General features: G+C 37.3%; 1 protein-coding gene across 3 annotated transcripts in view; it reads right to left on the bottom strand.

The window, feature by feature from the left end:
- The window catches only part of ADAM23 (ADAM metallopeptidase domain 23), a 178,931-nt gene that overhangs the window by 45,316 nt on the left and 120,969 nt on the right, over nucleotides 1-12,646 (bottom strand). For all 3 annotated transcript variants that reach the window (XM_003253987.4, XM_030802444.1, XM_030802445.1), the window contains exons 14-18: nucleotides 10,630-10,678; nucleotides 8,389-8,488; nucleotides 4,896-4,967; nucleotides 3,899-3,988; nucleotides 2,522-2,602 (exon numbers count right to left, since the gene is read on the bottom strand). In XM_003253987.4, the coding sequence (XP_003254035.1) occupies nucleotides 2,522-2,602; nucleotides 3,899-3,988; nucleotides 4,896-4,967; nucleotides 8,389-8,488; nucleotides 10,630-10,678 (392 nt within the window). The remainder of the gene's footprint in view (nucleotides 1-2,521; nucleotides 2,603-3,898; nucleotides 3,989-4,895; nucleotides 4,968-8,388; nucleotides 8,489-10,629; nucleotides 10,679-12,646) is intronic.

The raw sequence follows: 12,646 nt of genomic DNA, 5'->3' as shown, positions 1-12,646 counted from the left end.
CTTTTAGCCCTCTCATTAAGCTACAGCCTTCAACTTGGCCATTTTCAATAATAAAAGTGATATTTTGACCGCCAAGTGTACTCTATTGGGTGCCTCTTGGAAAGCAGAATGCCTAGCAACAGGTAACCCCCACTTTTAGGAGCTTGTCCTGAGGAGCTAACCCTGAACAAGAAACACTCTTTTAAAAATGCACAAAGATGTTCACTTCTATACTACTAATAATAGACTGCCAAAATCTAAATACCCACACTGGGTATAAATCAACCGATAAATCCACATGACAGACTCTCATACAATTGTGAAAGGAATTACCTATAAAAACTGTGTAACAGTATGGGGAAATGCTTTTAAAATAATGTCAGAATTAAAATGAAGGTAGAATGAAATCTAAAATTCTTTCCAGGGCCTACACGTCCCTACCTGTCCTGATTCTTGACTTCCTTTTTGAAATGTTTCCACTATTCTCTAGCTATCCTCGCTTTCACTCCATTTCATGGAGAAGTTAAGCTTCTGTACTCACTATTTACTGACGAGCTCCTTCTTATTTGTGTCTCTGCTTCCATGCCATGTCCTCCAGGAAGAAATATTTGATCACCCTATCTATCACATCCTACCCTATACTCTTTCCACTTTGCCTTATTTTATGCTTTGTACTTAACACCATCTGATATTTTTGTTTATTTACTTGCCTTTCTATACCCAGCAGAATGTAGGTTCCACAAGAGTAAGGCCATGTCCCAGCATTTAGAGCAGTGCTTAACATAGTAGGCCTTCAACAAATACTCATTTGAATCACAAATAAAGACATAATATGTATAAATTAAACACATAAAATAATAGGTAAATTAAAAACATGAACATTATGTAAATAAGGAATTTTAGAGGGCAATATTAATTATGTGGCAATCATTTTAATGAGAAGAAGATCATGCCAAACCACATAGGCCACGAAGCCAGGGCTACATGTGTGGGACAGACACGGCAATGGAGAATTAAGAAAGGTGAACTTCTGCTCCCAATCCCACTTTAACCAGAGCAGTGCTGCTTATTCCTTATTTTCTACACTGGGCATCCATCCAAACTTTGTCTAATAAATAGTTTCGTGGCTTTAAAATATTTGAAAACAGCATATTAGTGCTTTGTCATTGTGAATGTACTGTTTAAGATGTAAGGACCGGAAAAGAAAAATCAATTAGTTGGGTATAAATCATACAAAGAGAACTAATTATGAAGGAGAAATTAGGAAGAAAAAAATATTTAGGCCCCTCCCCGCCACAAAAAAAAAAAAAAAAGAAAAGAAAACCACACCAAACTTTCCTAAAATAAAGGTATGGTAAAGAGCTAGAAATAACCAGAAAACCAAGCAAAATAAAACATAAAACAAAGGAACCAAAGCATATTCACATGTGCAATCTACACTGAAAGCTTTAAAATATGTACAGGTTGAGCCAGGTTGAGTGAGCTTCCCTAATCCAAAAATCCAAGACCAGAAATGCTCCAAAATCTGAAACTTTTTGAGTGTTGACATGATGATGAAGATGACATTGTTAACACTGCAGAAGTGCCTATGGACATATGGTGAAAGTGTGTGACGGGCTTCGTGAAGAACAAGAGCCAGTGTGCATTCATAACAGAACAAGAAATCATGCCAGTTTACATTGGGTTGGTGCAAAAGTAATTATAGTTTTTGCCATCAAAAGCAATGGCAAAAACCACAATTACTTTTGCACCAACCTAATAAACTCAAAGAGAGACTTCAAAGCAAAAACTCTGTTAATGAGGCCGATGACTCTGGAGGAAACATTTTCAAAAGCCATCCAGCAGAATGCCCCCTTATCCCTAGAGGATCCACTTCCTGGTCCCTCCACTGCTTCTGATGTTTCTTAAAAAAAAAAAAAAGGAAAATACATCATACAGTAACCTTTTCAAAGGTTTAAAACACAGCATCATAAATGGTGACTGAAAGCCTGCCATTGTCATTGTTGCTGTTTTTCAACAGCTGATACAGTTACCTGGCTGATGCTATTGTGCTGCTTGGTTACCCTGAACACATTATTTTTTCAATGTCTTAATGGTACGTCCAATTTTTTTTTTTACTGTTAAGTAATGAGGTGTGAATAAGTACAGGAGAATAATTGTCTATTGGTAGCATATAGATCCAGAGTCAGGAATGATGGTGATGCCAAGCAACCACTGATTGTCCACATGGGTGGCTGAGACAGTGATATCTTTGCTTTCTGAGGGTTCAATGTACACAAACTTTGTTTAATGCACAAAATTACTTAAAATATTACATAAAATTACCTTCAGGCGATGTGTATAAAGTGTACCTGAAACATCAATGACTTTCATGTTTAGACTTGTGTCCCATCCCCAAGATATCTCATTATGAATATGCAAATATTCAAAAATCCAAAAAATCTTAAATCTGAAACACTTCTGGCCCCAAGCATTGTGGATAAGGAATACGCAACCTGCACTTACAAGTAAAATGTATTACTGAAAACTCAGTGCGCCATACCTGGCCAGAGTCTCCAGTACAATATTCAGTAATATCACACTCGTTCACAGCATCCCGGCATTCATACCCTCGTGGCTGAAACTGCAAATCAAAATTCAATATTACGAGTTAGGATTACATAATATTTCAGAGTTATTATAACATTCTTAGACTCACCAACAATGCCTATACTCTCACATAACTAACACCAAACTCTTTTTAAGAATTAGCAAGACAGAATATCCTATTGCAGAATAGAAACAAGGCCCAGATGCTACCCTCTATACTAAAGATGAATCATCAACCAAAGCTTTAAATGTTCAGATTTCAAAACCCACTGTCTCAGAGTACTATTTTCAGAAAACAATGTGATGCGAATCACCTAAAGAAGAAATTCTGGTTTGGCTTAAGACAAAATAGCAAAACACTATAATATAAACATTTAAGATCTCTCTGAAGAATTCACATATATACCCAACTTTCACTGAATTACCTATTAGCATAGATATTAAACTTGCCTTTGCTAAACATAGACAATCAAATTTTAATAAATTCATATGAATTACCTTTAGTAATGCCAGGGAATGCCTTTTGTATACAAAGCATTTTATTTGAGGAGGGTGTGGGTAAAAGGTGAAGGAAAGAGCCCATTACCCTCAAGCAATTTATAATCTGGCTGGGGACATGAGGCAAGGAGAAACTAAGCTAGAATCTTCTAAATACCATAACGCATAATACCCTCTAATATTGAAAAAAATCATAAAATTATGTAATTCTATGGTTATAAGGAATATTAGAGGTTATATATATGAGAAAAGGGAAGATTAAAATGACTTTTCAAAAATAACTGGTGGTCTCTGTAGATGGAAGACTGTGTCTGTCCACACGCACACAAACCATGTATATACACATGTGAGTGTACATTCATATGTTACTTTCCTATCTCACTTTCTTGCCTTTACAGGGGATTTTAAAGGCCCCATGGGAAAATACAAGCACTAGCTTTTATGTTCAGGTCTAAAATAAATTAGGGTAAGTTTTGAAGAAAAATGTTATAAGTAGGTCATATTATTAAAAAGACCACAGAAATTGTCCCTCCTCTATTCAACAATTTAATTTGGATTTCATCTATGTTAGCAGGGCAACTCTTTTGGAAGCAGTTTAGGTATATTTTTCTAATGAGGCATTGGAGGATAAGACAGTTGGTAGTGAATAATGGTAGAGATAAATGTTGCGGCCCACAGAATTTGAGATTTATCGATTCTAGAAAACTGCCAGGCTAATATGTACACTGTACCCAAGAAATCTGTGACAAGCTATACAAATGCTCAGTGTACACACTGAGATATCTGGCTAATCTGTCAATTAAAAGAAAGATGAAACTGTCAGAAAACTCACAAGACATGAGGTATTGTTACAGCAGGGCCCGTCGCTGCAGTGAGCCCCGTTGGAGAGGGAACATTTCTTACAGCACAATCCATAGCATTCCTAGAGAAAACACTTCACGTGAGTAAGCTAAGAGCCTTACCTGCTGGTCATTCATACTCTCTCCACACGTGGCATGCATATTCCAAATGAGTACATTTATACAACAGTAAGCAAATATTCTAGGAAAGAATTAATTACTTTAAACAAGGATAGATTCCTTCCTGCCATACTTCTCAGCAAAGTAAGATCTTCTATGAAAGGATTTCAATAGCAAAGAGAAAGCTTAATTTTTTTTTTCTTTTTGAGACACAGTCTTGCTCTTTCGCCCAGGCCGGACTGCAGTGGTGCTATCTTGGCTCACTGCAACCTCCGCCTCCCAGGTTCACGCCATTCTCCTGCCTCAGCCTCCCGAGTAGCTGGGACTATAGGTGCCCGCCACCATGCCCGGCTAATTTTTTGTATTTTCAGTAGAGATGGGGTTTCACCATGTTAGCCAGGATGGTCTCGATTTCCTGACCTCATGATCTGCCCGCCTCGGCCTCCCAAAGTGCTGGGATTACAGGCATGAGCCACTGCGCCCGGCCGAGAAAGCTTAATTTTTAGCAGGCAATTCTCTTCCAATTAGCTCCACTACATTCTAATACCCAATCTATTTTATAAAGATAAAAATAATATACAACACAGAAAGAATGTTTTATGATTTGGTAAAACTTATCTGAGATGAATATGAGCTATAAATTTTTAAGAGGTAGGGAATTTAATTAGAAGAATCTATTAGGTTTGCTCAGACAAGGCCATAAGGACATGACTAATTCTAACGGGTCTGAGCTGAATTAAGCACTAATCAGAGAGATGAGAAAGAAAGGCAGTAAGACCACAATCAGTGTGCCGGCCTCTCACGAATGCTATACTTGTTTGCACCAAGTAAGATCTGTGCTGTTAAGTATAGAAGGTTTCTTATACCTACCACATGAAAACCACAATCACACTCCTCCCCAGCTTCCACATATCCATTTCCACATTCCGTGGGCTCAAATAGCTAAAGAGATTAGGGAGAGAAGGGAAAAATGTTTCAATTTATCACAGAAAATCAGCACATCAACCGGGCCACATACAATGGCCGTATAATCAGCTATCATGTGATATTCTTCTATGATCTGTTGTTGTGGCATCTTATAAATGATGACTGTATGGGAAATACTGTTCACTTATTAATAGCACTTAAAAATATATATGAAATGGGGCAATATCTCTTGGGGGATTCTCTGGCCGTGGGCTCCACGGATGACCTCTAGCATTAGAGTTACTTTTTATGGAGATAAGCTGTCAAGAGGAATAGATCACTTTTCATATTTGCTAATGGAGCTAAAATGCATTGCTAATAGGACTCACAGATATCTAATTTGCTAACTTGTCTCAAGACAGCTGAGAAGCCATAAAAACTGTCAAAAAGATAAATATGCTTCAGTCATAGCCAAATGTGACATGTACAATCAAGTAAATGCAAGTAAACTTAGGGAAAAAAACGTTGCTAGAAATCCAAGCCCATCGTTCTCACTGAAAATAAATCTCAAGTGTCTGAAAGCATAAGAGACATGTATGGATATATAGAAATCTTTCAGTCATTCCTAGGACAATAGAAGAGTATAATTTCTAGAATAATCTAGTCTACTGGTGCCATGAACTTGCTTGCCAGATAAACTATATTATAGAGCAACTGTAAAGGTAGTTGACTGTATGAGAAACATGCCTACTTCCCATTCCAGCGGCAGTGGGGAGGGGGGCAGGATTTCTCTGGGCATAATCACTACACCTTAAATGAAGGCTGGAGCAGCACACTCCAACCCAAATGCTCTGAGCCCTAAATATGAGAGGGAGAAACTGACTCTATCCCCAGCAGCTGAACACACCTCAAGGAAGCAGGGCCTTCCACTAAATTCACCTGAGAAAGAACTTATCCTCCTTCCACTTCCAGGAAGGCAAAACTATTATGAAAAGCAAAGGTGTCCAGGCTACTTGGGTGGGACTCCCCCTGTGGAAAAGTCCTATGAGTAAAATCAGCATTGCACATCTCTGTGTTATTTTGATCAGGAGGCAGGAGAAACTGGAAAAGGGAAGGGCTGACTAGAACATGGCCTGCACTTTATACCAGGCTCCCCCTTCTTTCCTTCTTATAACTCTGCCTCCATCCTGAGATGGGTCACTATCTCCAACCGTGTGGAAAACATGGCAGTGGGGAAGATTCCTAAAGCACAGAAAATATGCACACATATAATGTAAAAATAATACACACACAATACATGCATATACATACATTCAAAACGCTTGGGGGAAAAAGTCACTTCTTTGATACATACATATAAACTATTCCACTGGAATCCATAGTTGTTTATTAACCATTGTACTACGTAGTTTAAAAAGACATAGTTCCATATTTACTAAGTTTTTAAAATAGATGATTTATAGTTATTTTTATTTCATTTCCAAGTTATTAGAATAATTTTCTCCTAACTCAGAGACAATTTCAGAAATCCACTGACGTATCCTTATGCATATGCTAGAAACCTTAACCTTTCCAAACAAGTGAGAGTTGTTTCCTCAACCATGATGCTTATAATTAGCTCCCAAGCTACAAGGTGGGTAAAATTAGCCATGTACACTGCAATTCAAAATTGCCAGCAGCTCACATTAGTTTATTATTACTTATTTCACCCATTTTGAACACTTTGAAGCTTTTGGATTTCTGCTGCATTGAGATCAACGTTATGAAAGGCAGGCAACTGACTTTAACAACGCAAGGTCACTTTGAAAAAGTCCTGTTTCTTTTTCCACAGCCATACTAAGATTCTACACAGATGTCAGGCATCAAGCTACCATCTCCTGACTACGTAGTGTCACTTAATTATGGGTTTAGGAATAAATTATCCTGTCAGTTACCACATTAGTTACTGATTTTAAAAAAAAGGTTAACATTATTTCGCTGCTCTCTCAATTTGCACAGTATTAAACATTTTGCATAGCAATGAGCTATATTTGACTCATGAAGTAGTATTTTAAAAAGAAATACGAAATTTGCCATGTTAGAATTTCCATACCATCCGCTAATTAGCATTGATCCTATCTTTTGCCTGCTGAGCAACTTCATTTCCAAACATGCTACTGCAGGTCTACAGCCCTGATTTATGCAAAAGCTTTGAAGCTGGTGAGTTTGAGACTTCCACCTTTGCTGAAGTTTAGAGAAGTACGATGCATTTACCATATTCTATGTAATAGTCCTGAGGGGCCTGGGACACACCCTATAATCAGTTAATATTTCTGCAACAGGACTTATGAATATTTACCTTATGAGGTATAAATATTTTCAGTTTAGGACAAGTTTTACTGTCAAATGTGTTTTCCACAAACATAAAAAACACTTCTGAAAATTTTCAGTTTTCTGAATTAAGAATATGTGAATAAGGGATCGTGACACTATATACACAAAGTTTGATGAGATGCCAATTGACAACGTGACCCTCTCCAGGTAAAGAGACAATGCCTTATAAACACATATGTGTATTTATGGTATCCATAAATACCTTGGGTGATTTTTTGGCTTGCTGATATTCATAAGGAACTAATGTCCCAGGAGGACAAACCACTCAAAAAAAAAAAAAAAAAAAAGTCAAGAAATTAGTCAGGCCCTGACATGGTTTGGCTCTGTGTTCCCCACGCAAATCTCATCTTGAGTTCTAATCTCCACTGTTGAGGGAGGGACCTACCTGGTGGGAGGTGACTGAATCATGGGGGCAGTTTCCCCATACAGTCCTCATGATAGTAAGTGAGTCTCACTAGAGCTGATGGTTTTAAACTGTGGCACTTCCTCGCACTCTTTCTCTCTCTCCTGCCACCTTGTGAAGAAGATGCCTGCTTCCCCTTTACCTTCTACCATGATTGCAAGTTTCCTGAGGCCTCCCTAGCCATGTGGAAATGTGAGTCAATTAAAACTCTTTTGTCTATAAATACCTAGTCTGAGGTAGTATCTTTATAGCAGTGTGAAAATGGACTAATACTTGTCCCTAGAAAGAATGTCAAGGAGAAATGGAATTTTTATCAGAGATATTAGTTAAAATAAAATTTTATCTTAATTTAACCCACCATCTCTTAGCAGCAGGGTAAAAATCTTAACATGAAAATCTCAAAGATATTTTAATTGAAGGATTGTTTGCTTTTTGGAAGGGAGGATTTGGGAGTTCTAGCTAGCACTGAAACACCAGAGACTGAGAACGCTGAATCTATGGTTTTGTCATTCATTTAAACAGGACTCAATCTTTAACATGATAAGGACTTTTATAACTAAATATTAATCTGATTGACAAGAAACCTGCTTTCCAAGACAGGCATCTGATATCCAGCACTGTTCTACTGTAAAACACTGGAGAAATAATATACTTTCTTAGTATGCTTTCTAAGTTACTAACCTTTGTTGGCCTGTTGAAAAGGCAGGCTCCACCTCCTCTCTGTAAAAAGTCTCTATACTCCAAAATGCTGCACTTTGAAAATTTTCGAGAATGGGACACCCTGAGGAAACAAAGAATCAACTATGTAAATAATTTACCAAAAGCAATCATCAGAGAGGAAAATTAAAACCCCTAAATTGGAACAAAATGTTCACTTCGAATCCAAATGAATCTACACAAATTTTGACAAGGGACTTATGTTCAAATTGCCACTTAAGTACATGTGGTGGAGTTTGCAGAGATGGAATTTCAAAGAAAATCAAAGATTTGGGGGCTATGTTACAACCTCCTCAGCAGTCAAGCCCTTTTGGGACCAGGCTTGAAATGTTTTTTAAAAAGCTCATTACAAAACCTCTTCAAACAGGTTGTATTTTAAAGTTTGTTAATTTTTATTTGCTATATCTCATTAAAGTCAAGCATTTTTTTTGCCTCTGTTTTCTGAATAAAAGGAGCTCATGAACATACTAGATTTTACATTGGAGGAGAGAGTTGTGAGGGCCAGTATATTAGACTATATCATGCAGGCCAACAATGCATTGAGGTAAACAAGGAAACCCTAAAGAGCTGTATTAGATCATATATGTATATGCATATATGTTTTTAGTATGTATATGCACAGTGACAATAGAATTGGGGTATGCTCCCATGAATAATGGCTCTTTATTCTCAATTTCAAATACTATTTGGTGATATTCATTATTAATCAGGAATAGAAAATTAGCCTCTCTGTGAATTACTTAATCAAATATAATACCTCTATGTCAGAACACAGGGGAATATTATATACATGGTTAGTTAAACTGAATCACACACACGCACACCTATTCCTCAGGAATACAGTGTGTGATTGTAACAGTGCTTGACTTGCGAGTGACAGGCCACTTATTCTAGGAAGTAATTCAATAATTTTATGCATTCTGATGTATGAGGGTAGTTTACAGAAGTAGGTAAAACCTGCCACTGTTGATAGGAAACTCTTAGAAAAACTATATAGAAATGTATTCTTGAGAAAATATCTGTTAACTTTAAAACATTTTATATATTTTATTATATAAAATATATTAAAGATACTTATTATATGTTATATATATTATGAAGAGTCATTGTAAAAACTTCAGAGATTAATTTACAAGACAGAAGACATCTCCCTATAGAACCAATATTATAGATGTTACCTTCTTACAGCAGTCCTCAGAAAAGCCTGGTTAAGCCATAAATTACCAAGCTATGGAGTAATAGGGAACCGTGGAAGCTAAGGGTTTCACGTTTAAACTCTATTTCTAGAAATGCGTTCTAAAGTAGCAGGGATAATGGCCTACTGTGCAAACCTTCATGCCCACACTCCTCCCCAGAAGTTGGACTCCTAGGAGGGCTGGTGGAAGAAAACAAAGGGCTCTGTCCAAGTAGGTCAGGGCCTCTGGCAACCAGGGCTTAGAGGGACAGAGGTAGGACCAGAAATGGCTGGTGTGTTAAGCAGGTGTCTGGCATGGCAAAGAAAGCAAAAGAGGCACATGGGTGAGAAAACCTCTCCCCTCTACTAGGAGTGGGTTATGGCTTAGGGAGCCTGGGGGCAGTGGCTCCCATGAGGCAGGGGTCCCTGTGAAAGAGGGCAATATTTCCAGGCCTTGGTTCACTGAAGCAACAACAGCTCTGGGGAAGCTGCTCTAGTTCCCAAAGTATTCACAAAAGAAAAGTGAGGGAATGTTCAAATGTCTATCACTAGAAGACTATCTGATTTAGATACAATAAGTCTGTCTTAATTTTAAAAAAGCTTTATTGATTTACAAACAGTAAAGTATAATTTTTATTACCGTAAACATATATATTTACGAGTTCCTTAAAATGTAAATTGATGACTAAATTGATTTTTCACTGACTGCTTCAGGTAGATAACCAGCTTTTAATCTAAGTGTACTAAAAAATTAATGCCTCCACTAAACTTAGAAGCCTTTAATCATGTGCTTCCTTTAAGGGTTAATAAGAAGTAGAAGGTAATACATTTTACTTTTATCACCAACCTTAAATAAAAAATTAAAATATAAAGTAAATTAGCTCTTTCGGTTTAAAAATATCAGACAATTAATTATTCATTTTATATTGTGCTTAGCCTAAAAGACCAATACCCGAGAGACCTTGTTTCTAATTCTACGCAGCAATTTTAGCAAAAGGCATATATCAAATGCACACATAATGAAAATTTACCCTGTTTCCTCCATGATGCAGCCACCCCAGGATTCTGTGCAGTCACATTCTGGTCCAATAAAACAATAAAAGCAACAGAAGAAAAAGGAAACAAAGAAAGTCACATATTTATTTGGTATTACAACTCCTACAATAATTCTTTATTACCAATTCCATGTCAGTCAAATAGACACGGAATGTGAAGTCTTACAGAACAAAATTTCTTTTAAATCAATATTTCCTTATACTTTCCAGAATTATAGGTTACTTCCTAAGAAAACAGCTGGCAAGAAATAAAATTGTGTCTCTCTTCATTATTTTTGTAACTCTGACAACTCAATTCGGTTCCTAGTTCCAATGTTTAGTGAAAAGTACCCTGGTCTACAAATCGGAAAGCCTGGGTTCTAGTCCAAGCTCTGTCATATGAGAGAGTCCCATAGGCCAGTAACTTAGCATTTCCTGGGTCTCAGTGTTTCTGCCTCTAAATGGGAATAATACCTTTTTGTCTATCTCCCAGAGTGGTTGTGGGATTCACACTAGAAGGTGTACCTATGTGCTCTCTGTGAATTTTAAAGCTCTGTTGCACAAACACAACAGATCATCACTGAAGTTTTCTAACAGAGAATGCTCGAAGTTAGAGAAGAGAATTCAATTTGTTAGAGTTGAAGTGAGGATGAACAAGAGACTTGAATGAACACTACGCTAAAAGGTTTAGTAAAAGACAGCAATCTAAAACAGAAGTGTACATAATCACTTAAAAACAATTATAACTTAACTTTGATACCAGAGACTGACGTATCGATATTGTGATGGGCTCTTCTCTTCATTAATTTTTTCCTATTTCTCTTTTCTATACCTCTCTCTCTCTCTATCGATATATTGATCTATCAATGTATATATATAGAGAGAGAGGTATACATCTATCTATATATACCTATATATAGAGAGACAGGTATATGCAAAGATAGACTTCCAAATGGCTTTTTAAACTCAAAGTTTAGAACCAATGAAATAGCTACCTAAACAAACAAGTCACAAAGAAATAAAGAATTTTAGGCCGGGCGCAGTGGCTCACACCTGTAATCCCGGCACTTTGGAAGGCCGAGGTGGGCAGATCATGAGGTCAGGAGATCGAGACCATACTGGCTAACACAGTGAAACCCCGTCTCTACTAAAAATACAAAAAAATTAACCGGGTGTGGTGGTGGGCACCTGTAGTCCCGGCTACTCGGGAGGCTGAGGCAGGAGAATGGCATGAACCCAGGAGGCGGAGGTTGCAGTGAGCCGAGATCGTGCCACTGCACTCCAGCCTGGGAGACACAGTGAGACTCCATCTCAAAAAAAAAAAAAAGAATTTTAGGAAGGAGGGAACTATGGTAGGCATTAGTAATGAAGTCTACTTCTCACCCTATTCCATCATGCAACTCAGTAACACCTCTTAGCTGACTCTAGCACTGGCCTCTTCCCAGATCCAAGATTTCTAAACAAGGGCATAAACCTGGTCATACACCTTTCTGGTTTTAAGGTGTTTATGCCAGATGGTGAAACTCTAAACAGTTCCTTTAATGTGTACTAGGTGTTTCCTGGGAAAGCAAACACTCTGAGCAAGATGATCAATGAAAGTTTGCGGAGGTTTGTGAAATGCCACCAGACACTTGTGATGACTATCTTAATGTACCCATAAAGGGAATTGAGAAGCCTGTGTAAATATAATTTGTTTCAACTTTCCACAATATTATGCATTAATGAAAAAAAGAATATAAAATATAGAATGATATGAAGGTAGATTTTTCCTTTTCTTCTCTGGGGAAGTTGGGGTGGTAAGTGAGACCTTTACTCCCAGTGTCTCATATTTTCAAAAATAGGAAGGCACTTTCACCTAATTTCTAGTTAAGTGAATAATATGAGTGAACACATTGGTCTCTCTTTCCACAGGATTGCATTAGGTCGTTGCCCGCTGCCATAAAAAGGTATTAAAAATTATATTTTACCACTGTGTTTGTATAAAGATAAATACAATCTGGGTTGAATTTTATTC

Source organism: Nomascus leucogenys, chromosome 22a, assembly GCF_006542625.1.
Source record: "Nomascus leucogenys isolate Asia chromosome 22a, Asia_NLE_v1, whole genome shotgun sequence".
In the NCBI taxonomy this organism is placed as follows: domain Eukaryota; kingdom Metazoa; phylum Chordata; class Mammalia; order Primates; family Hylobatidae; genus Nomascus; species Nomascus leucogenys.
The sequence above is the reverse complement of the archived record's forward strand: the minus strand, read 5'-3'. Positions and strand labels throughout refer to the sequence as shown.